This window comes from Musca autumnalis, unplaced genomic scaffold (assembly GCF_047663935.1).
Source record: "Musca autumnalis isolate F117 unplaced genomic scaffold, ASM4766393v1 scaffold_1, whole genome shotgun sequence".
NCBI classification, from domain to species: domain Eukaryota; kingdom Metazoa; phylum Arthropoda; class Insecta; order Diptera; family Muscidae; genus Musca; species Musca autumnalis.
In genome coordinates this window covers 193,235,717-193,259,905 of record NW_027411644.1, presented here as the reverse complement: position 1 = coordinate 193,259,905, position 24,189 = coordinate 193,235,717, and the positions used below count along the sequence as shown (strand labels likewise).

General features: G+C 37.8%; 1 protein-coding gene across 1 annotated transcript in view; it reads right to left on the bottom strand.

Annotated features, from left to right (window-relative positions):
• The window catches only part of pnt (ETS transcription factor pointed), a 487,180-nt gene that overhangs the window by 372,538 nt on the left and 90,453 nt on the right, over positions 1–24,189 (bottom strand). The window contains exon 4 of the mRNA XM_073959416.1: positions 18,044–18,146. Within this exon, the coding sequence (XP_073815517.1) occupies positions 18,044–18,146 (103 nt within the window). The remainder of the gene's footprint in view (positions 1–18,043; positions 18,147–24,189) is intronic.

The following is a 24,189-nucleotide window of genomic DNA, read 5'->3' as shown; positions in this document are numbered from 1 at the left end:
GGGACTGGTTGCAAACAAATATATGTTTGGATCCAAACGTAATTTGTTTATGTCCAAACAAATATATGTTTGGATCCAAACGTAATTTGTTTATGTCCAAACAAATATATGTTTGCAACATTTTGTAACATATCTCAATTTTATTTCTTTGGGTACCAATGAGTGAAGAGAGGATTTTTGTCAAAGAAAGTAACAACAGGGCTCTCGCGGCTGCGGAATGTTGTTTTACAATAAAGAGCTGTGTGTATGGCAGGGGTGCTCACAATTGCATTTAAGAGAAACCCGCAATGTCGTTTTTCTTGATTTTTTAAAAGTGTTTAAGTGTTGCTAGATTGACAAATTAACGAATCATGCATTACGGTAGCGTAAGGGCGCGAGCACCAATAGTGTATGGTGTAGTAGGAGACGCAGAAGCTTTGCGGTCAAACACGTGTATTTCGTGCTTTGTTGTTGTTAACCAGCAAGCGAAGAGGAAAAGAAAAAATGATATTAATTATGTTGTTATTTTTTTCAGTTCTATAAAAACAATCTTACTTAACGATTGTATTTAGAGAACTGAAGAAAAAGACGGTAAAGTGAGTGAATAAATTTCTTAAAGAAATTGTGTAGAGCCGTCAAGGCGAGAATCATGTAAAACCCCCTCGACTTCATGTAGCCGTGTGAATGCTAGGTTTGCTTGATAAGCTTGTTCATCTAGAGTTTGTCTTTTGTAACATTGTACCTCTCTTTCTAGATCATGAATATCTATTCTGACATCCCTGAATGGGTGCGGGTCTACCAACCATATGGTGATTAAGGTGGCTCCGGCGGTAACACCAAAACCAGTACTGCAACGAAAGCATGCCATTGTGTTGCTGTACTGAAAGAATATTTGTCTCCTCATGTAGATGGTCCATTGAAGACCTGAGAAGGCACCCTGCTGCAGTTGTCAGGGCTGCATTCTGGCAGATTTGAATATTTTTCAATCGCGCTGCACTTACACCCAACATTTTGGGGTATAAGCACAGCATCTGCCACTCGCTTCAGGGGGAGCCTCATTTCAGCCGTCCAGGTGGTGAATAGTGTTGCAGTGGATTTAGCGGCAGATATCTTCGTATTCCTCAGATGAAAAACTACACTAAATCAGCTATTTAGACATTTAACCTATCACAAGCATTCGCATACATTAAGATCTCTATGTCGTCTGGAGGGTGTGGAATTTCAGAAAGGTAGATGTTAAACAGTGGCTGCCACCGTGGTCAATGGTATATCCATGGTATGTGGTTCGATTTCCAGGTCAAGCAACGTCAACGGTGGCAAAATAAGTCTCAGTGTAAGAACTTCTCTACAAGTGGTGTCGTAAGACACGCCGTTCGGACTCGACGATAAACAGTAGGTCCCAAATCATTGAACTACTATAAATAGGGGTGCACTCATTGATATGAGAGAATATTATTGTAGATGTTAAACAGTTCCGAAGATATCATCCCGCCTTGTTTCGCTCTAACACAGTAATTGATTATCCAACGTTTCAAACACCGCTGGAGAGAAGACATGTCTATATCCTCGAACAGCTTTGCATGGTTGACGGTATCGAACACTTTCGATAGGTCAAGAGCACAACTGGACGTTTGCATGGCCTGCTCTAGTTCAATCCTTGACTAATACATATGTGTGGCGTATAATGCAGTTGTGGTGCTCTGCATTTTCCGAAATCAACGCCGGTATTGGGCTACTGGGAAACTGATTCCTTTTATCATGGAGAGGAGATCGACAGTCTGTACGATTCTCCTCTGCTGGCATCCTAACCTGCCTTCAATAGCGGTACCACCCAGTCTACTTTTCAGGATTCCGGTACAATATGGTGGCTAAAGATAGATTGAGGACACTTGTTAAACACTCAACCCCGGGTTCGTTGCTTAAGCATTACCAATGAGATTCCGCTCGGGTCCAACGCTTTGGATGATTTCGGATGACGGTTGCAACATCGTGATTGTACTTCATTTGCTGGGAGGGCTCTTTTTATATGTCGTAGCACATTTCTCTTCGCCCCATCACTCTCGGGGTGCTCTATAAACTGCTGGTTAAATAACACTCGCACCTTTTCCGATCAGTTACTGTCACACCGTTGAAAGTAACAGTATTGTCCTTCTCTCCCGGATTCGAGAAAGATTCGACCACAATGGCCCACAACGGTACCATCCGTATAAATTTGGCATTGTTCCCGGTTATCTAGCCACGCTTTTTTAAGTACTTCAACAGTAAGTCTCTATTAGGTCTTCAGGGTTAGCACGAAGAAGCTCATCATGCTCATTTGCTAGTACCGTCGCCTCTGCTGGGAAATTTGGTCTGATTTCGGGTATTTGACCAGCAGGTATAGCGAGCGGCTGCAGCGGTGATGATGTTCTAAAAAATTCTCTCAGCTACCCGAGGATCTAAGTGTGTTTTATGTGAGTACCTACCTTGCGGTCTGCCTCACAGAACTGTTAACACCGCGTGAATACATTGAGTCTACCACGACCACTGAACACGGATGCAGTTGCTAAGGCCGTAAGCAAATATAATGTGAATAAAGTCATAGGAGTACATCCTCCATCTATCGAAGCTGAGGAGCGTCAGCTGTCACGACAAACTAGAGTAGTTTTGGCTCAACTACGCTCGGGATATTGCAGTCGCCTAAATTCTTATTGGACAGAAATCGACCTCGTCGTGCAAGACATCTGTCCAGTATGCGGCATGGGCCCGCACGACACAAAACACCTTTTCAACTGCCCCGCCAAACACACTTATCTAACTTCAGTGTAGCTGTGGTTACATCCCATCGAAGCAGCCACTTTCCTTGAACTGGAGATAGACCCAGATCCAGATTGAACAGAAGAACGAAGATACAAACATAATAATAAACACTGTTACAACAACAACCAACGACCACGCAAAAAATGCACGAGTACCAATTCGCCCACACGTGATTGCGAAGCAGATCCTATCTAATCTCCTGCCTTTCTTTAGGCCAGGCACCCGGTTGATAATGCAACTCCACATACGAGCAAAGCTCTAACCACAAGGGGGCAACACCAACTGCTAGGCCACATCGAGGACCTAGGGTACCTGGCACTCGCGGAACCAGAATATAGCCTCCGGTCAAGCTTCGTAGCCAAAGACTACTACCAGTTGGAATCCAAACAGCCCCGGATCGGACAAAACAGGACCACCAACAATGAACACGATGCCGCACCAACACCAACTCTCCTCCACTAAGTCTAGTCCTTCTCATATCAAACACTTGACGTGCAAAACTACTTAAACAACTAAGGGCCCGACTGTCTCCAAGTATTCTTCGAACTTTTGCCAATCATCGTTACCATGCTTCAGAAAAATACGGCGGTCAGAGGTTATGAAGACGGGTGATCTGTTAACGGAGGCGAAAATCGGAAGAGGGTCTGAGCCAAGGGAAATAACGGGTTACCATGCCACGTCATTTATCAGACCAGGTGCCACAATGGTGATGTCTGAAGAGCTGTGGCAATATAGTCTTATCCTCGTAAGAGAGTCTTCGTTTACTATGCAAAATGAGGAGCTATAAATTTCCTCGGTCAACACTGTACCTCTCTGACCACTGCCTAGGACGGTATGCCAAAGCTCATAATAAGCATTGAAATCTCCTAGTATCAGACGGTTATTGCCCTCCAATAGCGAACTAATTTTCCAATCCCACCGCGGCCGGTTCTATGCACCAGATTGACTTGGAGGAATCTTCGACCAGGGGCCAGCACCCCAACAATTATTTCTTTGTGTTCGTAAACAAAATTAGTTTGGGTCGTTTTAGTGCATTTACATATAGATTATATAGAGAAAATTATTGTCCACAATCATGGACAAATAGAAATTCCAATCAGGCTTTTGTTTTATTCTTTTAAATAAAATGTTATAATTAAATGCATTTTATTGTTTTGACTTTTCAATTTGTTCTATCCATCCATTCATATGCCATGAAATTATTCATTATAGAAAATGAATAAATAATTTTATTTTACGCCGCCATTCAGTTTACATTTGTATTTGCATAGTTCATTAACATTTGACTATTAATAACTTTGAGCGTGTGTGTGTGTATGTCAGTGTATGCAAATACTATTGGAAAATGCAAGCAAACTGTAAAAATTTTGCCAAGAAAGAAAAAGAAAAAAAAAAGATTTATTAAAAGAAAATTTTCTGACACTTGGTTAATTTCAATCAAAAACACACCTACTTTTCAGTTACAACGCGGTTCGGCGGCACACCACACCATAGAAACCATCCATCCATCTATCTATCCAACCATCCAACCAACCGACTAGTCATCCATCCACAACCATTCATTAATCCAATGAATGACTGTGTGTCACATGGATGGTGGGGGCAACCCACCATAGTACCATTTAAAATAAAAATTATCAGCAAAGCCACAAAAACAATATTTAATAATAAAAAAAATTATGTAAAGAAGTTCGCAAGAGAAATTGCGAATGAGAGGGGGGTAAAGATGGTGGATGGCAAGGTGGTATCAATGAAATCAAGAAATGATAGAAAGAAAATAAACTTTATTAAAGTGCAATTTTCATGTGCGTGGTGGTGTTGTCGTCAGACAAAGAGGCCTCCATTTGATTGCCAACAACAAAATAATCCTGCGCACAGTCATGCTATGCTATGTAGCACATGTTCCGAAAAAGTTAAATATTTCTTTTAAATATTTATTTATATTCATATAATAGAAACTTGGTCCAAAATTTCCAAAAAAAGAAACAATGCGTAAGGCAGGGCAAAGTAAATACACGGCGGCCGCTTCTATGCACTGGATTGCTCGGAGGAATCTTCGACCAGGGGCCAATCACCTCAACAATTATGTGTTTGAATATTTTTTTCGCCATTTTCCAAGACTGCCTGCTCTGAGCTCGTTTGGTCCGTCTCGTGATAAAGCAAAACCTTGGGCCAAGGATCTGTTTCGTTTTTCAGATCCGCAACCATCACATGTCAACATGGATGCAATTCCGAGGCTGGTCTGACCTTAGCCGCCTCCAGAAATACAGGTACGAATATAGGAGTGTTGTTGCTGCTTGCTGCTGGAAAATGCGATGCGTAAGGAAATTAAATGCGTTTCTAATACGTTTTAGTATCTCCTTTCGCCATTATTTCTGTTCCTTTTTTCCTTTCTGGCACCGCCGCAATCTGTAATACAAAAGCATATGTCAAAATCGTGTGTTAACGCAAATATCTTGCGCTAACAAAATACCAAAACGCAAACGCATCGCAATACAGAGTAACCACCCAGATCATCTCCCAGTTTGCCTCCAACTTCATTGTCAGATTGATTGTCGTCGTCGAAAAACGAAACACCCCCACAACACTCCCAACAACAACAAACCCAGCTTATAACTGTTGTTCAGCGCCCTGAAAATGTGTCGTTCCTGCAACTCAATTACATCGATCACCGCAACAGAGTCAGCGAAATAGAAGCCTTTATGAGTAGCCGCGATCCAGGAAACGATCCAGTTCAACAACACAGTTTTGCGGAAGGGTTGTACAAATAGCGGAGGAAAAAGATGACATGTCTTCCTTATACACCAGTCTATAACGCTTGAGCTTGACTCTATTGACCCACACAGAAAAGTGAAGGACTGTGGAGGTAGAGCTCAATATGTACCAATATTTGTGCCCTGCATTATATGTTTGGTAAAAATCCGCTTTTGGAAGGCAGTAACCGTCTGCTGCTAGGGGCTTTCAAAGTTCACCATGAGGTTTGTCGTTCCATCATATGTTATGACCATAGGACCGACCTGGCCAAGAAAATTGATAGCTAGCTCCACATGCAAGGTGAACGAAGACGCTACTACGATGATAAAATGCTCGTCAGATATTACCATTGTGACACCGGGTCTGATAAATGACGTGTCTTGGAAAACCGTAGTTCCCCTTGGCTCAGACTTTCTTCCGATCATCGTCTCCGTTAACAGACCACTCGACTTCACAACCTCTGACCACCGTACTTTTCTGAACCATGGAAAAGTTGATTGGCAAGGGTTTAGAGAATTTACCAATCCCTGCTTTAGATCCTCAGCTAGCTGAGAGAATTTTCCGGGACATCAGCTCGCCACATAACTGCAAGTTGAATAGCCGCCGAAATCAGACCAGATTTCCATCAGAGGCCACGCGACTAGCAAATGAGCGTCATGGGTGTGGTAGGTCAGAGAGATGTCCATTCCTTCAGATCCTTAGACAGCGGAGGAATCTTTTCGGGACATCATCACAGCTGCAGTCGCTCACCACATACCTGCTGGTAGAATAAACGAAATCAGACCAAATTTTCCAGCAGATGCGACTGTACAAACAAATGAGCGTAATGGTCTTCGTCGTAAGAACCCTGATGACTCGAGGGTTAGAGATCTTACTCCTGAAGTCAACAAGCTAGGAGGCGAACATAATCGGAAAAGCTGCTAGACCACCTGAAGCAATGGGTACAGGATTAAGTAAATTGAGGGCAACAGTTAAATCATTCTTGAATTCGAAAAAGAATATCATCTTTCATTCCCAGATTCGAGAATGGAACGGCTGTTCCTTTCCACGGCGTGTCAGTTAGTGTTATTTTAACGGACAATTTACAGAGCACCCCCAAAGTGATAGGGCGAATAGGAGTGCGAAGTTGCAGTCGTCATCCGAAACTCGAAATCACCCAAAGCGGTGGGCCACACGGAATTTTAATGGAAATGCTTACGCAACTGAGTGAACCCGGGAATGAGTATTTAACAAATGTCCTCCCACCCATATTGTATCAGAAGTCTGGAATGTTGGCAGGTTGGACCGCTACTGAAGCCAGGCATGGATGCCAGCAAAGGTGAATCGTACTGGCCGCCGATTTCCCTCTTGCCGCCAGTAGCAAAGATTCTAGAGGCACTACTTCTCCAAATGATGAAAAGAATCAGTTTCCCAGTTGCCCTGCATCAGCATTGATTCCGGAAATGTACAGCACCACATCAGCATCACACGCCATATCCACACATATCAGTCGTGGACTGCACCAGAACAGACCATACGACCGGTGGCTCTTGACCTATCAAAGGCCTTCGTTGCCTTCAACTATGTGAGAAAGCTGATGTAGAGAAAACTTCGCTCCAGCCGTGCATGAAGCGTTAGATAGTCAACTTTATGTGTTGGCTTCATTCGTTTGTGGAAATTAGAAATAACAAGTCGAAGACCCGAAGAGTGAAACAGGGAGTTCTTCGGAACTGTCTAACCTCTATCTTTCTGAAATTATACACCCTCCAGACGAAATAGAGATTGTAATGCATGCGGATGATTGTACGATATTGGCGTCGGTACATATGTGATAGATTAAATGTCTACTTAGCTAACTTAGTACAGTTCTTCCATCTGAGGAATATGAAAATATTCGCCGCCAAATCCACTGCCATACTATTCAACACCTAGATGGCTGAAGTGGGTCTCCCGCTGAACCTATTGGTATATGGTATCCTGATTCCGAACACCAACATTCCCAGCATAACGTTCGACAGCACGTTTAAGTCGTCCGGGCAAGCCACAGCTAGATTTTGGGTGTAATACGGTAGTACCGCCGTGAGTTTCGCTGTCAAGATCTATTGGACAGGCTTCCTCCACCCAAGCACATTAGGATAGAATTTCATGATCTGGGGAGGGAGCCTATCATACAGGCTTGAATAGCTTTCACACTGATTCAGTTACTCGGGCGGTACAAAGGTGAAGTGTGAATGCCGTACTTGGAGAACACCAAATAAGACCAGAAAGTCTTCTTATACAAGACCAGAAGGATTTGTCCTAGAAGACCTGAAAGTTTCTTTAGATAAGACCAGAAGGTCCTCTCATAAAAGACCAGAAGATCTTGTCATAGGAGGCCAGAAGGTCTTCTCAAACATCACCAGATGGTCTTATCATTGAAGACCAGATGGACTTTCCATAAATATTCTTCTTCTCATAGAAGCCCAGAAGTTTTTCTCATTGAAGACCAGACGGTCGTCTCATAGAAGACCAGAAGGTTTTCTTATTAAAGAGCAGAAGGTCTTCTCATAGAAAGTCTTCACATAGGAAGACCAGTATGTCTTCTCATAGAAGACCAAAAGGTCTTCTTATAATAGACCGGAATGTCTTATTATAGAACACCAAAATTTCTTTTTATAGAAGACCAGAAAATCTTCCCATAGAAGACAAGAAAGTCTTCTCATAAAAGAAAAGAAGGTCTTCTCATAGAAGACAAGAAAGTTTTCTCATAAAAGAAAAGAAGGTCTTCTCATAGAAGACCAAAAAGTCTTCTCATAGAAGACCAGAAGGTTTTCTCATTGAAGACCAGAAGGTCTTCTCATAGAAGACCAGAAGGTCTTCCCATAGAAGACCAGAAGGTCTTCCCATAGAAGACCAAAAGGTCTTCTCATAAAAGACCAGAAGGTATTCTCAGAAAAGACCAGAAAGTATTCTCATAGAAGACCAGAAGGTCTTCTCACAGAAGACCAGAAGGTCTTCTCATAGAAGACCAGAAGGTCTTCCCATAGAAGACCAGAAGGTCTTCCCATAGAAGACCAGAAGGTCTTCCCATAGAAGAGCAAAAGGTCTTCTCAGAAAAGACCAGAAAGTCTTCTCATAGAAGACCAGAAGGTCTTCCCATAGAAGACCAGAAGGTCTTCCCATAGAAGACCAAAAGGTCTTCTCATAAAAGACCAGAAGGTATTCTCAGAAAAGACCAGAAAGTATTCTCATAGAAGACCAGAAGGTCTTCTCACAGAAGACCAGAAGGTCTTCTCATAGAAGACCAGAAGGTCTTCTCATAGAAGACCAGAAGGTCTTCCCATAGAAGACCAGAAGGTCTTCCCATAGAAGAGCAAAAGGTCTTCTCAGAAAAGACCAGAAAGTCTTCTCATAGAAGACCTGAAGGTATTCTCATAGAAGACCAGAAGGTTTTCTCATAGAAGACCAGAAGGTCTTCCCATAGAAGACCAAAAGATCTTCCCATAGAAGACCTGAAGGTATTCTCATAGAAGACCAGAAGGTCTTCTCACAAAGACTCTCATAGAAGACCAGAATGTCTTCTCACAAAGACTCTCATAGAAGACCAGCTAGTATTCTCATAGAAGAAGACCAGAACGTCTTCTCATAGAAGACCAGAGGGTCTGCTCATAGAAGACCAGAAGGTCTTCTCATAGAAGACCAGAAGGTCTTCTCATAGAAGACCAGAAGGTCTTCTCATAGAAGATCAAAAGGTCTTCTCATAGAAGACCCGAATGTATTCTCATAGAAGACCAGAAGGTCTTCTCATAGAACACCAGAAGGTCTTCTCATAGAAGATCAAAAGGTCTTCTCATAGAAGACCTGAAGGTATTCTCATAGAAGACAAGAAGGCCTTCTCATAGAAGACCAGAAGGTCTCTCATAGAATACCAGAAGGTATTCTCATAGAAGAAGACCAGAAGGTATTCTCATAGAAGAAGACCAGAACGTCTTCTCTTAAAAGACCAGAAGGTATTCTCATAGAAGACCAGGAGGTCTTCTCATAGAACACCAGAGTCTTCTTATAGAAGACCAGACGGTCTTCTCATAGAAGACCAGAAGGTCTTCTCATAAAAGACCAAAAGGTCTTCTCATAAAAGACCAGAAGGTATTCTCATAGAAGACCAGCAGGTCTTCTCATAGAAGACCAGAAGGTCTTTTCATAGAAGACCGGAAGGTCTTCTCATAGAAGACCAGAAGGTCTTTTCATAGAAGACCGGAAGGTCTTCTCATAGAAGACCAGAAGGTCTTCTCATAGAAGACAAGAAGGTCTCGTAGAAGACCTGAAGGTATTCTCATAGAAGACCTGAAGGTATTCTCATAGAAGATCAGAAGGTCTTCGCATAGAAAAAGACCAGAATGTCTTCAAAGAAGACCAGACTATAAGAAAGCCTTCTGGTTATCTATGAGAATACCTTCTGGTCTTCTTTGAGAAGTCCTTCTCGTTATCCATGACAAGGTCTTCTGGTCTTCTATGAGAAGACGTTCTGGTCTTCAAAGACAAAAAAGGATTTTTTACTATTTATTTGCCCACCACTGCATAACAAACGCATCGCTATCGCTTAGTCAGCCCGGCAATGTAATGGGCCTAACCATCTGCGCGTGGTGCAGTGTGTGGGGAAATACAATTCAATCATTTTTATGCCATTCATAATTTCTATTTTTGTTTCTGAGTGAGCGCAAAACGATTGAGTGCGTCGTTTTTTTGCCTGGCCTATCTTCTAGGCGCAAGAAGTTACAACAAGACCGAAAAAAACAACAAAAACAAACAAACTTAAAGATACCAAATAAATTACAATATGGTTACAAATGGTTGCTTACGATACGATAAGGAAGAAAGCAGCAATATACCAACGAACCTTCTAGGTGAGGAAAAGAACTCTTGGATGGGGGTGGTGGGCAATAAAGGCGTGCAGAACTGCGAAACTCAAAGAAAACAAATACAGCAACTATACAAATATACGAATGCCAATGCATTTGGAGGAGTTGCAACTTGCAGGGCTGTCTGTCCGTCCCACTACTATTTGGATATGAACACAACAACTGCTGCAGTGTACTTAAGACTAGAAGTCACACACCAAACGATTCTTTGAGAGGAGAATCCTCAAACAAACAGCAACAACAAAAAAACAATAACAAATCATTTGTGGTGTTTAGTTTTTGTTTGTAATTTTTTGCTGGCAGCTACTTACTGCTCATTATGGGCTGGCATGCAAATAAGGTTCTTCTAGGCGCGGGCATATATTTTTTTCTTCATTTGCTCTTTTTGTGATTTGTTCATAATTTTTTTTTATTTTATTCCACACATTTTATTTGTTTGATATGGTCGTTGTTGCTTTGGATTGCTGCTACTGTTGTTTTTGTAATTGTTGTGTGATTGTTGCTTATTTGACCGGAAATAAACGACGTGACTTTTATTTGATGAAAAGTTATACGATCGCCTCCGAATGCTCGCTCAAGAAATATCCATGAAAAAATCTGGGAATTTTTGATTAAATTGAAAACATGGCTAATCATTTTTGCCTTTGGCTCTCCATGTGCAGGCCCAACAAAAAAAAAAACATTGTTGGTGACCGCCACGCCACGTTCCCATAAAATTCGATGACCACCCGCCCAACCAGCCAACCGAACAATCATTCATCCATCCATTCATCCATCCACAGCTAATGTTGTGCATTTTGCATAACAAATTTTTGAACTTTTCGTTTTGATTTTAGATTTCATTTGTAGGGGGTCGGATGGATTTCTTGAAAATGTTCGTTGATAAGTAAACAAACCTTCGTAACCTTCATTTTTCAGTAAACAGCAAATGACAGATTTGACATTTTTGGACATGCATATAAATACGTGTGTCATATTTGAATGATAAAAGAAATTAATATCTGCACACACGCGTTCCTCAGCCGGTAATTACTTTTTTTTACAGAGAACAATATATTCTTAAAATCGATCGTCAGGTGTTGATGGTAATTAAATAGAAGGAAAAGTAATTCTCTGCACCTTATACATTATTTTTAATAAGCGAAAATCTCTCCTCCGAATCAGTGTGTTAATTTAGTTAAGGAACAAATATTACAATACCTTCCTAGGTGTTCTCAGATAGACAAAATGCATTTTCAGGTCTTCTAAAGTAAACAGAAGACCCTTGTAGACAAAAAAACTTTCAGGGGGTATTGTATATTATTTCAGTTATCAGGATCGGTTTCCTCCGTATCTAGAGTCTAGAATGTAGACTCAAAAATTTTGCAACCTAGACTGATTACGTCCATAAAGAATCAGGAGACATATTAGTTGGGTTAGCTGGGCAGCTAAACAAATGCAGCGTTTCGTGTGGTCCCAATACGCATGCTAGGCATTTGGCATCAATTCGAGCCCAATATTACTTGAGGCGGCTGCATCGACCGGAACTTAATTGGGCAAAAACCACTCGTGTTTGCCTTCGAAGCTAACGTTCTTCTGCTGCGATAGATGGGGTGGCCCTACGGCATTCACACGGTATCTATGTACTGCCTGCGCCACTGCATCAGTGTGATTGCAATCCAAGCCTGCTTGATAGGATCGCTGGTCTAGAGGTTCTCGTTTTTACATTTGGACCTTTCCTGACGTGCTTGGGTGGGGGAAGCCTGACCTTTAAATCGTGACAGGGATGCTCACGGCGGTAACATCCAAGCAGGTTCTGCATCGACAACATCCTGTTGTGCTGATGCACCGGCAAAACCTTCGTCTCCTCATGACGATGGTGTCATGGAGGAACCCTGTTACAATCTTCAGGGCGGCATTCTGGAAGTTTTGAGTATTATTCCACTGGGTAGCTCTAACATTTGCATACCACGCTGGCGTCGCATAGCTTACCACAGACCGGCCAATTGCTTTGTAAGAGGTCAACAAACTTTCTTTGTCAGGACCCCAAGTGCTGCCGGCCAGCGACTTGAGGACCTTGTTCCTACTTCTGACCACAGACCGGCCAATTGCTTTGAAAGAGGTCAACAAACTTTCTTTGTCAGGACCCGGCCAGCGACTTGAGGACCTTGTTAATACTTCTGATCTTATCTCAAATATCTGTGGCTTTTGGAACAGTTAGTGGTCGGAATCCGTGCACCATCGGCCACTATGTTCAGTGGGAGCCTCATTTCAGCCGTCCAAGTGATAAACAGTGTGGCAGTGGACTTAGCGGCGGATATTTTCATATTCCTCATCATCATATTATCCCAAATATCTGTGGCTTTTGGGACAGTTAGTGGTCGGAATCCGTGCACCATCGACCACGTCAAGATCGTACAATCATCTGCATACATTACCATCTCTATGCCGTCTGGAGGGTGTGGAATTTTAGAAAGGTGTACGTTAAACAGTTACGAAAATATCTTCCCGCCTTGGGGAACTCCCTGTTTCTCTCTACGGGTTTGGTTTTATTTTTTCTTATTTCCACTATATCCTCGAACAGCTTGGCATGATTCACGGTATCGAAGGCCTTCAAGGTCAAGTGCCAAAACGACTTTTCGGTAGCACGGCATGCTCTGAATCAGTCCTCTACTGATATGTTGACGTTGGGCAACTGGAAAACAGCTTCACATCGTTGGTAGGAATAGAGCCTTTAGAATCTTTGCTACTGGCGATAGGAGTAAAATCGATTCTGTACGATTCACCCCCTGCTGTCATCCTTGTCAGCAGCTGGACCACCCTGCCAAATTTCCAGGCTTCTGGTACAATGATAGGTTAGGCACACAGACTTCAGTAGCTGGACCAACCTGCCAACTTTCCAGGATTCTGGTAAAATGATAGGTTAAGGACACTTGCTTTTGATGATTTCGCGTTTCTGATGACGTCTGCAACATCGCCCATCGTAAACTGTCGCGGTACTTCCTTCTCTACGCCCTATCACTCTCGGCATGCTCTATAAACTACCGGTTAAAATAACAGGCGCACCTTTTCCGATCAGTTACTGACACACCGCTGAAAGCAACAACCGTTCTATCATCCTTCTTTCTCAGATTCGAGATTGATTTAACCGTTGGCCACAATTTTCTGAATCCTGTACCCATGTTGCATTGTTTCAGGTGGTCTAGCTACTTTTTCCGCTTATGTTCGCCAACTAGCTTGTTGACTTCAAGATTAAGTTCTCAAACCTTTGGGTCTTCAGGATTTGTACGACTAAGCTCATCACGCTCATTTGCTAGACACATCGCCTCTGCTGCGAAATTTGTTCTGATTTCGGGTATTCGACCAGCAGGTATGTAGGTAGCGGCTGCTGATGTGATGATATCCCGGAAAGTTCTCTCAGCTATCCGAGGATTTGAGGGAATGGGCAGCTCTCTGAAGCGGTGATTGGTTAATTCTCTGAACCCTTGCCAATCAGCTTGCAAATCGTTCAGAAAAGTGCTGCAATCAGAGGTTATGAAGTCGGGTGGTATATTTACGGGATCACCTTCCCTGAGGGTTGTCAGGATACGTTACTTATCAGACCTGGTGCTACAATGGTGATATCTGGTGAATTGGGGCAATCTCCTCTTATCCTCGTAGGATATTCTTCATTCACCGTACAAAACGTGGAGCTATCAATTTGCTCGGCCCTCGTTATACCTCTCCTAGGACGGAATGCCCAAACCCATGATGGCCATTGAAGTCCCTTTGCACCAGATGGTTATTACCCTTTAAAAGCAAACTTATATCAGACATATAACGCAGGTCATAGCTATTTGTCGACGGATTGTACACATTGAGCAACTCTACCTCGGCTATTCCACATTTTACAATCATATGTATATGGGTCACTAAAATTAAGCTCAAGCGAAATAGATCTGTACTGGACAAACTGTTGTATAGGGAAGGCAAATCCTCTCCTTCTCTTTCGCTTCTTGTACGTTACTTCCGCAATACGTTCTAACCGTTGTAACGTTGCAAGCTACAGATGAGCTTTGTTTCCTGATGATGTTTTTTCCGACTCATAATCGAAAATTGCGCTGCAATTGAATTGCAGAAATGATGCATTTACGGGACGCTGAACAGCAACTTGTCGTGTTAGGTGCTGCGTTTGTTGTTGTTTGGGAGATGCTGGGACGTCTCGTATTCCGACGACGACGACGAAGTTGGATACACATTGTTTTGGAGTAGCAAGCAGGAACATACATATCACACTAATTCTGGGTGCGACTAAGGCCAGAGCTCTCTCGGAAGTATACCTATTCCCTATATCCATTACATCTCACCATTTTCAACATGTAGTAAATGTAGATTTGGCAAATGGAACAGATACATACTGACCCAGTATTCATCTCTATCCCGGCACGGAGCAGGTATAAATTGCCGCTCCCATGGTGAAAAAATACACGAACACACACACATAATTCTTGAGGTGACGGCCCCTGGTCGATGATTCGTCCGAGTCAATCCGGTGCATAGAACCGACCGCCGTGGGATTGGAATACCTTGTATTGTATTGTCTAGTAGACAGAAGGCCTTTTAGGGTTTCCAAAGTGGACACAAGACCCCTTAAAGTATTTACTTGTAGACCGAAGACCTTTTAAAGTCTTCTCTTATAGGTTGAAGACATTTTGTGATATTCTCTAGCAGACAGCAGAGAGAGGAAATTTAAAGGTATTCTCTAGTAGACAGAAGACCTTTTATGGCATTCCATAGTAGACAGAAAACTTTTTAAGGCATTCTCTAGCAGACCGAAGACCTTTTTAGGTATTCTAGTAGACAGAAGACCTTCTATGGAATCCTCACGTAGAAAAAAGACCTTTTAAGGTCTTCTCTAGCAGACAATAGACCTTCTAAGGCCCTCTATAGTAGACCGAAGACCTTTTAGGTCTTCTCTAAGGTATTCTTTAGAAGACTGAAGGCTTCTTAAGGTCTTCTATAGTAGACAGAATACCTTCTAAGATCTTGCCTTTTAGACAAAATACCTTTTAAAGTCTTCTATAGTAGACAGAAAACCTGTTATGGCATTCCCTAGTAGACAAAAAACCTTTTAAGATCATCTCTAGTGGACAGAAGAGCGTTTAAGGTCTTCTATAGTACACGAAAGGCCTTTAAAGGTCTTATATAATAGACCGAAGATTTTTTTGTGCCTCTAGTAGACAGCAGATATTTTAAGGTATTCTCTAGATATAGAAGGCCCATGAGGTCTTCTCTAGAACTCCCTAGTAGACGGAAGACCTTTTATGGTGTTCTCAAGTAGACAGAAGACCGTTAAAGGTATTCCGTAGTAAGATATTCTCTAGAAGACAGAAGACATTTTATGGTATTCGCTAGTAGACAGAAGACTTTTTAAGGGTTTCCCTAGTAGATAGAATACCTTTTATGGTATTTTCTAGTAGAAGATCTTTTAAAGTTTCTTTTTAAAGTGATATCTAGTAGACAGAACACCTTTTATGCAATTCTCTAATAGACAAAAAACATTTAAGGTCTTCTCTAGTAGAGAGAACACCTGTTATGATATTCTCTAGGGGACAGAAGACGTTTTTTGGTATTCTATAGTAGACTGAAGACCTTTTAAGGTCTTCTCTAGTCGAATGAAGGCATTTTAAGGAATTCTCTAGTAGACAGAAGACCTTTTATGATATTTTCTAGAAGACAGGATACATTTAATGGCATTATCTAGTAGACAGAAGACTTTTTATCACATTCCCTAGTAGACAGAAGACGTTATATGACACAGAAGACCTTTTATGGTATTCCCTAGAAGACAGAAGACCTTATTAATTATTCTCTAGATAGACAGAAAGCCTATTATGACATTCCCTAGTAGACGGAAGACTTTTTAAGGTAATCTCTAGTGGACGGTAGACCTTTTGTAGTATTCTGTAGTAGACAGAAGACCTTTTAAGGACTTCTATAGTAGATCGAAGGTCTTTTAAGGTCTTTTCTAGTCGAAAGAAAACCTTTTAAGGTATTCTCTACTAGACAGAAACCCTTTTAAGGTATTCTCTAGTAGACAGAAGACCTTTTATGGTAATCCCTAGTAGACAAAAGACCTTTTAAGGTATTTTCTGGTAGACGGAATATATTTTAGGGTATTCTCTAGTAGACAAAATACCTTTTAAGGCCTTCCCTAGTAGACAGAAGACCTTTTAAGGTCTTTCTTAGTAGACAGAAGGCCCTTAAAGGTCTTCTTCAGTAAGGTCCTTAGCAGACTTTTTAAGGTCTTCTATAGTAGACAGAAGACCTTTAATGGTCTTCTATAGCAGGCAGGGGTCCTTTCAAGGTCTTCTATAGAGTCGGCAGTATACTTTTTAACGTATTCTAACAAATTCTCAAGTCGACCAAAAAAATATTACGCTCCCACAATTGTCATAACAAAAAGAAAAATGTATTTTTTGTTAGCAAAAAAGACAAAACGAAACAAAAACGAATGGGTATTAAAATGTCTGTCTTCTTATCTTATCAGTCCGTTGTTCTCCACTGGTGATGTTTGGTGTTGTCGCAGAGTTATTTTGTTTTGTTGAAACGCAAAACAAAACAAAAAAGTGAGGCAAATGTAATGAAATATTCGATTGAAAATGTATTTACTTTCCAACAGATAGTTGTGTTTTATTTTGAACCAAAAAGAAAAAAACTGAAGCAAAGAAAGAATGGCACAACAAAATAACATAAAACTTCAATGTTAATTGTTTACTGCATTATTTATTTTGACGAGGGTGGTTGGGAAATTTAACATGTAGCGGTACAATTACCCAATTTAGTCGTCTATAAAAACTTGATTTTGTTTATCCATACGTTTTAAACGTTGGTGGTCTATATAGCCTTTCAATATATAGGTGGCAATGCAGTATATTCTAGATACCAAGCAACGGATCTGATTGTTCATTTTCTTGGCAAAGTGCAGGAATCATCTTAAGGCAATGGTCAGCACGAAGAGAACATTTGTATGGTTAATTGTACGAAAACGTAAAGGCGATAGATAATCATATTGTTCATCTATGCCTTAGGGCCTCTTTAACAGAGGCTACTTACATAAATGTAGCAACTTTCCCCACATTATATAGGAATTTTTTTGGTTCACATGAGACCAATAAACCACACCTCGTACCCTCCCACCAAGACAAAAATTACCAAGCAATGATTTATTTGACGATATTTGACTTAATTAGACTTTGCGCGTGCAAAAAAAATATAGCAAATGGAATTCCAAGAACTTTGATAAAACACATATCCACCTTCCCCTTGCTCAGCTAACGAACGACCTCTGTTAACCATTTCACCCAACCACTGTACCACCCACTTCCCTCCACCACTATGTAGCAGCAAATTCACACTGTTATCACTCATTTCTATATGTTTTTTCGATGTATTTTTAATTGTTTTCAAAATTAATGCTATTTTTGCTTCGAGTGTTATCGGAAAGGTAACACGACAAAAGCAAAAAAAAAAAATTTGCAATCTGGCGAATGACTATAAAAAAACGCATCGAATAAATAATAAAAAAAATATTCACAAAGAAATTTTGTGTTTACAAAAACGGCGGTTCATTAAAAGCTCTCTACGTTTTATTCAACAACTGTTCAATAGACACTTACCTAATGACGCTTCATGATCTGATATATCCGATATACTGCATATGGGTGGTGGCAAATCTTTAAGGCCATCAATTGGCTCCTCTTTGATGAATATGTTTTTACTCTGTAAGAAAAAAATAGGAAAAAATGAAAAGGGACATTAATAAGAATTCAAAGTAGATTTTATAGACGACCAAAAGGGGGTCTTGAAAGGAGCACACACAGTTCATGGAATTTTAAAAATATTTTTAGGAGCTTCGTCATGTGGGCTCGCGGATTTTGTACAAAATACTTTTAGGATCTTCATCAGAAGGCTCGTGGATTTTTTTTTTAAAATATTTTTATTTTATTATTTAGGAGCGTAATCACAAAGCTCGTGGATTTTTTAAAAATATTTTTAGGAGCTCGTGGATTTTTTAAAAATATTTTTAGGAGCTCGTGAATTTTTTAAAAATATTTTTAGGAGCTCGTGGATTTTTAAAAATATTTTTAGGAGCTCGTGGATTTTTTAAAAATATTTTTAGGAGCTCGTGGATTTTTTAAAAACATTTTTAGGAGCTCGTGGATTTTTTAAAAATATTTTTAGGAGCTCGTGGATTTTTTAAAAATATTTTTAGGAGCTCGTGGATTTTTTAAAAATATTTTTAGGAGCTCGTGGATTTTTTAAAACCATTTTTAGGAGCTCGTGGATTTTTTAAAAATATTTTTAGGAGCTCGTGGATTTTTTAAAAATATTTTTAGGAGCTCGTGGATTTTTTAAAAATATTTTTAGGAGCTCGTGGATTTGTTAAAAATATTTTTAGAAGCTCGTGAATTTTTTGAAAATATTTTTAGGAGCTCGTGGATTTTTTAAAAACATTTTTAGGAGCTCGTGGATTTTTTAAAAATATTTTTAGGAGCTCGTGGATTTTTTAAAAATATTTTTAGGAGCTCGTGGATTTTTTAAAAATATTTTTAGGAGCTCGTGGATTTTTTAAAAATATTTTTAGGAGCTCGCGTACTTTTTAAAAATATTTTTAGGAGCTCGTGGATTTTTTAAAAACATTTTAGGAGCTCGTGGATTTTTTAAAAACATTTTTAGGAGCTCGTGGATTTTTTAAAAATATTTTTAGGAGCTCGTGGATTTTTTAAAAATATTTTTAGGAGCTCGTGGATTTTTTAAAAATATTTTTAGGAGCTCGTGGATTTTTTAAAAATATTTTTAGGAGCTAGTGGATTTTTTAAAAATATTTTTAGGAGCTCGTGGATTTTTTAAAAATATTTTTAGGAGCTCGTGGATTTTTTAAAAATATTTTTAGGAGCTTAATCACAAAGCTCGTGGATTTTTTAAAAATATTTTTAGGAGCTTAATCACAAAGCTCGTGGATTTGTTAAAACTATTTTAGGAGCTAAATCACAAAGCTCATGGATTTTTTAAAAATATTTTTAGGAGCTTAATCACAAAGCTCGTGGATTTTTTAAAAATATTTTTAGGAGCTTAATCACAAAGCTCGTGGATTTGTTAAAACTATTTTAGGAGCTAAATCACAAAGCTCATGGATTTGTTAAAACTATTTTAGGAGCTTAATCACAAAGCTCGTGGATTTTTTAAAAATATTTTTAGGAGCTTAATCACAAAGCTCGTGGATTTTTTAAAAATATTTTTAGGAGCTTAGTCACAAAGCTCGTGGATTTTTTAAAAATATTTTTAGGAGCTTAATCACAAAGCTCGTGGATTTTTTAAAAATATTTTCAGAAGCTTAATCACAAAGCTCGTGGATTTTTTTAAAAATATTTTTAGGAGCTTAATCACAAAGCTCGTGGATTTTTTAAAAATATTTTTAGGAGCTTAATCACAAAGCTCGTGGATTTTTTAAAAATATTTTTAGGAGCTTAATCACAAAGCTCGTGGATTTTTTAAAAATATTTTTAGGAGCTTAATCACAAAGCTCGTGGATTTTTTAAAAATATTTTTAGGAGCTTAATCACAAAGCTCGTGGATTTTTTAAAAATATTTTTAGGAGCTTAATCACAAAGCTCGTGGATTTTTTAAAAATATTTTTAGGAGCTTAATCACAAAGCTCGTGGATTTTTTAAAAATATTTTTAGGAGCTTAATCACAAAGCTCGTGGATTTTTTAAAAATATTTTTAGGAGCTTAATCACAAAGCTCGTGGATTTTTTAAAAATATTTTTAGGAGCTTAATCACAAAGCTCGTGGATTTTTTAAAAATATTTTTAGGAGCTTAATCACAAAGCTCGTGGATTTTTTAAAAATATTTTTAGGAGCTTAATCACAAAGCTCGTGGATTTTTTAAAAATATTTTTAGGAGCTTAATCACAAAGCTCGTGGATTTTTTAAAAATATTTTTAGGAGCTTAATCACAAAGCTCGTGGATTTTTTAAAAATATTTTTAGGTGCTTAATCACAAAGCTCGTGGATTTTTTAAAAATATTTTTAGGAGCTTAATCACAAAGCTTGTGGATTTTTTAAAAATATTTTTAGGAGCTTAATCACAAAGCTTGTGGATTTTTTAAAAATATTTTTAGGAGCTTAATTACAAAGCTCGTGGATTTTTTAAAAATATTTTTAGGAGCTTAATCACAAAGCTCGTGGATTTTTTAAAAATATTTTTAGGAGCTTAATCACAAAGCTCGTGGATTTTTTAAAAATATTTTTAGGAGTTTAATCACAAAGCTCGTGGATTTTTTAAAAATATTTTTAGGAGCTAAATCACAAAGCTCGTGGATTTTTTAAAAATATTTTTAGGAGCTTAATCACAAAGCTCGTGGATTTTTTACAAATATTTTTAGGAGCTTAATCACAAAGCTCGTGGATTTTTTACAAATATTTTTAGGAGCTTAATCACAAAGCTCGTGGATTTTTTAAAAATATTTTTAGGAGCTTAATTACAAAGCTCGTGGATTTTTTAAAAATATTTTTAGGAGCTTAATCACAAAGCTCGTTGATTTTTTAAAAATATGTTAAGGAGCTTAATCACAAAGCTCGTGGATTTTTTAAAAATATTTTTAGGAGCTTAATTACAAAGCTCGTGGATTTTTTAAAAATATTTTTAGGAGTTTAATCACAAAGCTCGTGGATTTTTTAAAAATATTTTTAGGAGTTTAATCACAAAGCTCGTGGATTTTTTAAAAATATTTTTAGCAGCTTAATCACAAAGCTCGTGGATTTTTTAAAAATATTTTTAGCAGCTTAATCACAAATCTCGTGGATTTTTTAAAAATATGTTAGGAGCCTAATCACAAAGCTCGTGGATTTTTTAAAAATATTTTAGGAGCCTAATCACAAAGCTCGTGGATTTTTTAAAAACATTTTTAGGAGCTTAATCACAAAGCTCGTGGATTTTTTTACAAATATTTTTAGGAGCTTAATCACAAAGCTCGTGGATTTTTTACAAATATTTTTAGGAGCTTAATCACAAAGCTCGTGGATTTTTTTAAAAATATTTTTAGGAGCTTAATCACAAAGCTCGTGGATTTTTTACAAATATTTTTAGGAGCTTAATCACAAAGCTCGTGGATTTTTTAAAAATATTTTTAGGAGCTTAATCACAAAGCTCGTGGATTTTTTAAAAATATTTTTAGGAGCTTAATCACAAAGCTCGTGGATTTTTTAAAAATATTTTTAGGAGCTAAATCACAAAGCTCGTGGATTTTTTAAAAATATTTTTAGGAGCTTAATCACAAAGCTCGTGGATTTTTTAAAAATATTTTTAGGAGCTTAATCACAAAGCTCGTGGATTTTTTACAAATATTTTTAGGAGCTTAATCACAAAGCTTGTGGATTTTTTAAAAATATTTTTAGGAGCTTAATCACAAAGCTCGTGGATTTTTTAAAAATATTTTTAGGAGCTTAATCACAAAGCTCGTGGATTTTTTAAAAAAAATTTTTAGGAGCTTAATCACAAAGCTCGTGGATTTTTTAAAAATATTTTTAGAAGCTTCATCGCAAAGCTCGTGGATTTTTTAAAAATTTTTTTAGGAGCTAAATCACAAAGCCCGTGGATTTTTTAAAAATATTTTTAGGAGCTTAATCACAAAGCTCGTGGATTTTTTAAAAATATTTTTAGGAGCTTAATTACGAAGCTCGTGGATTTTTTAAAAATATTTTTAGGAGCATAATCACAATGATCGTGGATTTTTTACAAATATTTTTAGAAGCTTAATCACAAAGCTCGTGGATTTTTTACAAATATTTTTAGGAGCTTAATCACAAAGCTCGTGGATTTTTTACAAATATTTTTAGGAGCTTAATCACAAAGCTCGTGGATTTTTTAAACATATTTTTAGGAGCTTAATCATAAAGCTCCTGAATTTTTTAAACATATTTTTTGGAGCTTAATCACAAAGCTCGTGGATTTTTTAAAAATATTTTTAGGAGCTTAATCACAAAGCTCGTGGATTTTTTAAACATATTTTTAGGAGCTTATTCACAAAGCTTAATCACAAAGCTCGTGGATTTTTTAAAAATATTTTTAGGAGCTTAATCACAAAGCTCGTGGATTTTTTAAAAATATTTTTAGGAGCTTAATCACAAAGCTCGTGGATTTTTTTAAAATATTTTTAGGAGCTTAATCACAAAGCTCGTGTATTTTTTTAAAATATTTTTAGGAGCTTAATCACAAAGCTCGTGGATTTTTTAAAAATATTTTTAGGAGCATAATCACAAAGCTCGTGGATTTTTTAAAAATATTTTTAGGAGCATAATCACAAAGCTCGTGGATTTTTTAAAAATATTTTTAGGAGCATAATCACAAAGCTCGTGGATTTTTTAAAAATATTTTTAGGAGCTCGTGGATTTTTTAAAAATATTTTTAGGAGCTCGTGGATTTTTTAAAAATATTTTTAGGAGCTCGTGGATTTTTTAAAAATATTTTTAGGAGCTCGTGGATTTTTTAAAAACATTTTTAGGAGCTCGTGGATTTTTTAAAAATATTTTTAGGAGCTCGTGGATTTTTTAAAAATATTTTTAGGAGCTCGTGGATTTTTTAAAAATATTTTTAGGAGCTCGTGGATTTGTTAAAAATATTTTTAGAAGCTCGTGAATTTTTTGAAAATATTTTTAGGAGCTCGTGGATTTTTTAAAAACATTTTTAGGAGCTCGTGGATTTTTTAAAAATATTTTTAGGAGCTCGTGGATTTTTTAAAAATATTTTTAGGAGCTCGTGGATTTTTTAAAAATATTTTTAGGAGCTCGTGGATTTTTTAAAAATATTTTTAGGAGCTAGTGGATTTTTTAAAAATATTTTTAGGAGCTCGTGGATTTTTTAAAAATATTTTTAGGAGCTCGTGGATTTTTTAAAAACATTTTAGGAGCTCGTGGATTTTTTAAAAACATTTTTAGGAGCTCGTGGATTTTTTAAAAATATTTTTAGGAGCTCGTGGATTTTTTAAAAATATTTTTAGGAGCTCGTGGATTTTTTAAAAATATTTTTAGGAGCTCGTGGATTTTTTAAAAATATTTTTAGGAGCTTAATCACAAAGCTCGTGGATTTTTTAAAAATATTTTTAGGAGCTTAATCACAAAGCTCGTGGATTTGTTAAAACTATTTTAGGAGCTAAATCACAAAGCTCATGGATTTGTTAAAACTATTTTAGGAGCTAAATCGCAAAGCTCATGGATTTTTTAAAAATATTTTTAGGAGCTTAATCACAAAGCTCGTGGATTTTTTAAAAATATTTTTAGGAGCTTCATCAATAGGCTCGTGGATTTTTAAAAATATTTTTAGGAGCTTAATCACAAAGCTCGTGGATTTTTTAAAAATGTTTTTAGGAGCTTAATCACAAAGCTCGTGGATTTTTTTAAAAATATTTTTAGGAGCTTAATCACAAAGCTCGTGGATTTTTTAAAAATATTTTTAGGAGCTTAATCACAAAGCTCGTGGATTTTTTAAAAATATTTTTAGGAGCTTAATCACAAAGCTCGTGGATTTTTTAAAAATATTTTTAGGAGCTTAATCACAAAGCTCGTGGATTTTTTAAAAATATTTTTAGGAGCTTAGTCACAAAGCTCGTGGATTTTTTAAAAATATTTTTAGGAGCTTAATCACAAAGCTCGTGGATTTTTTAAAAATATTTTCAGAAGCTTAATCACAAAGCTCGTGGATTTTTTTAAAAATATTTTTAGGAGCTTAATCACAAAGCTCGTGGATTTTTTAAAAATATTTT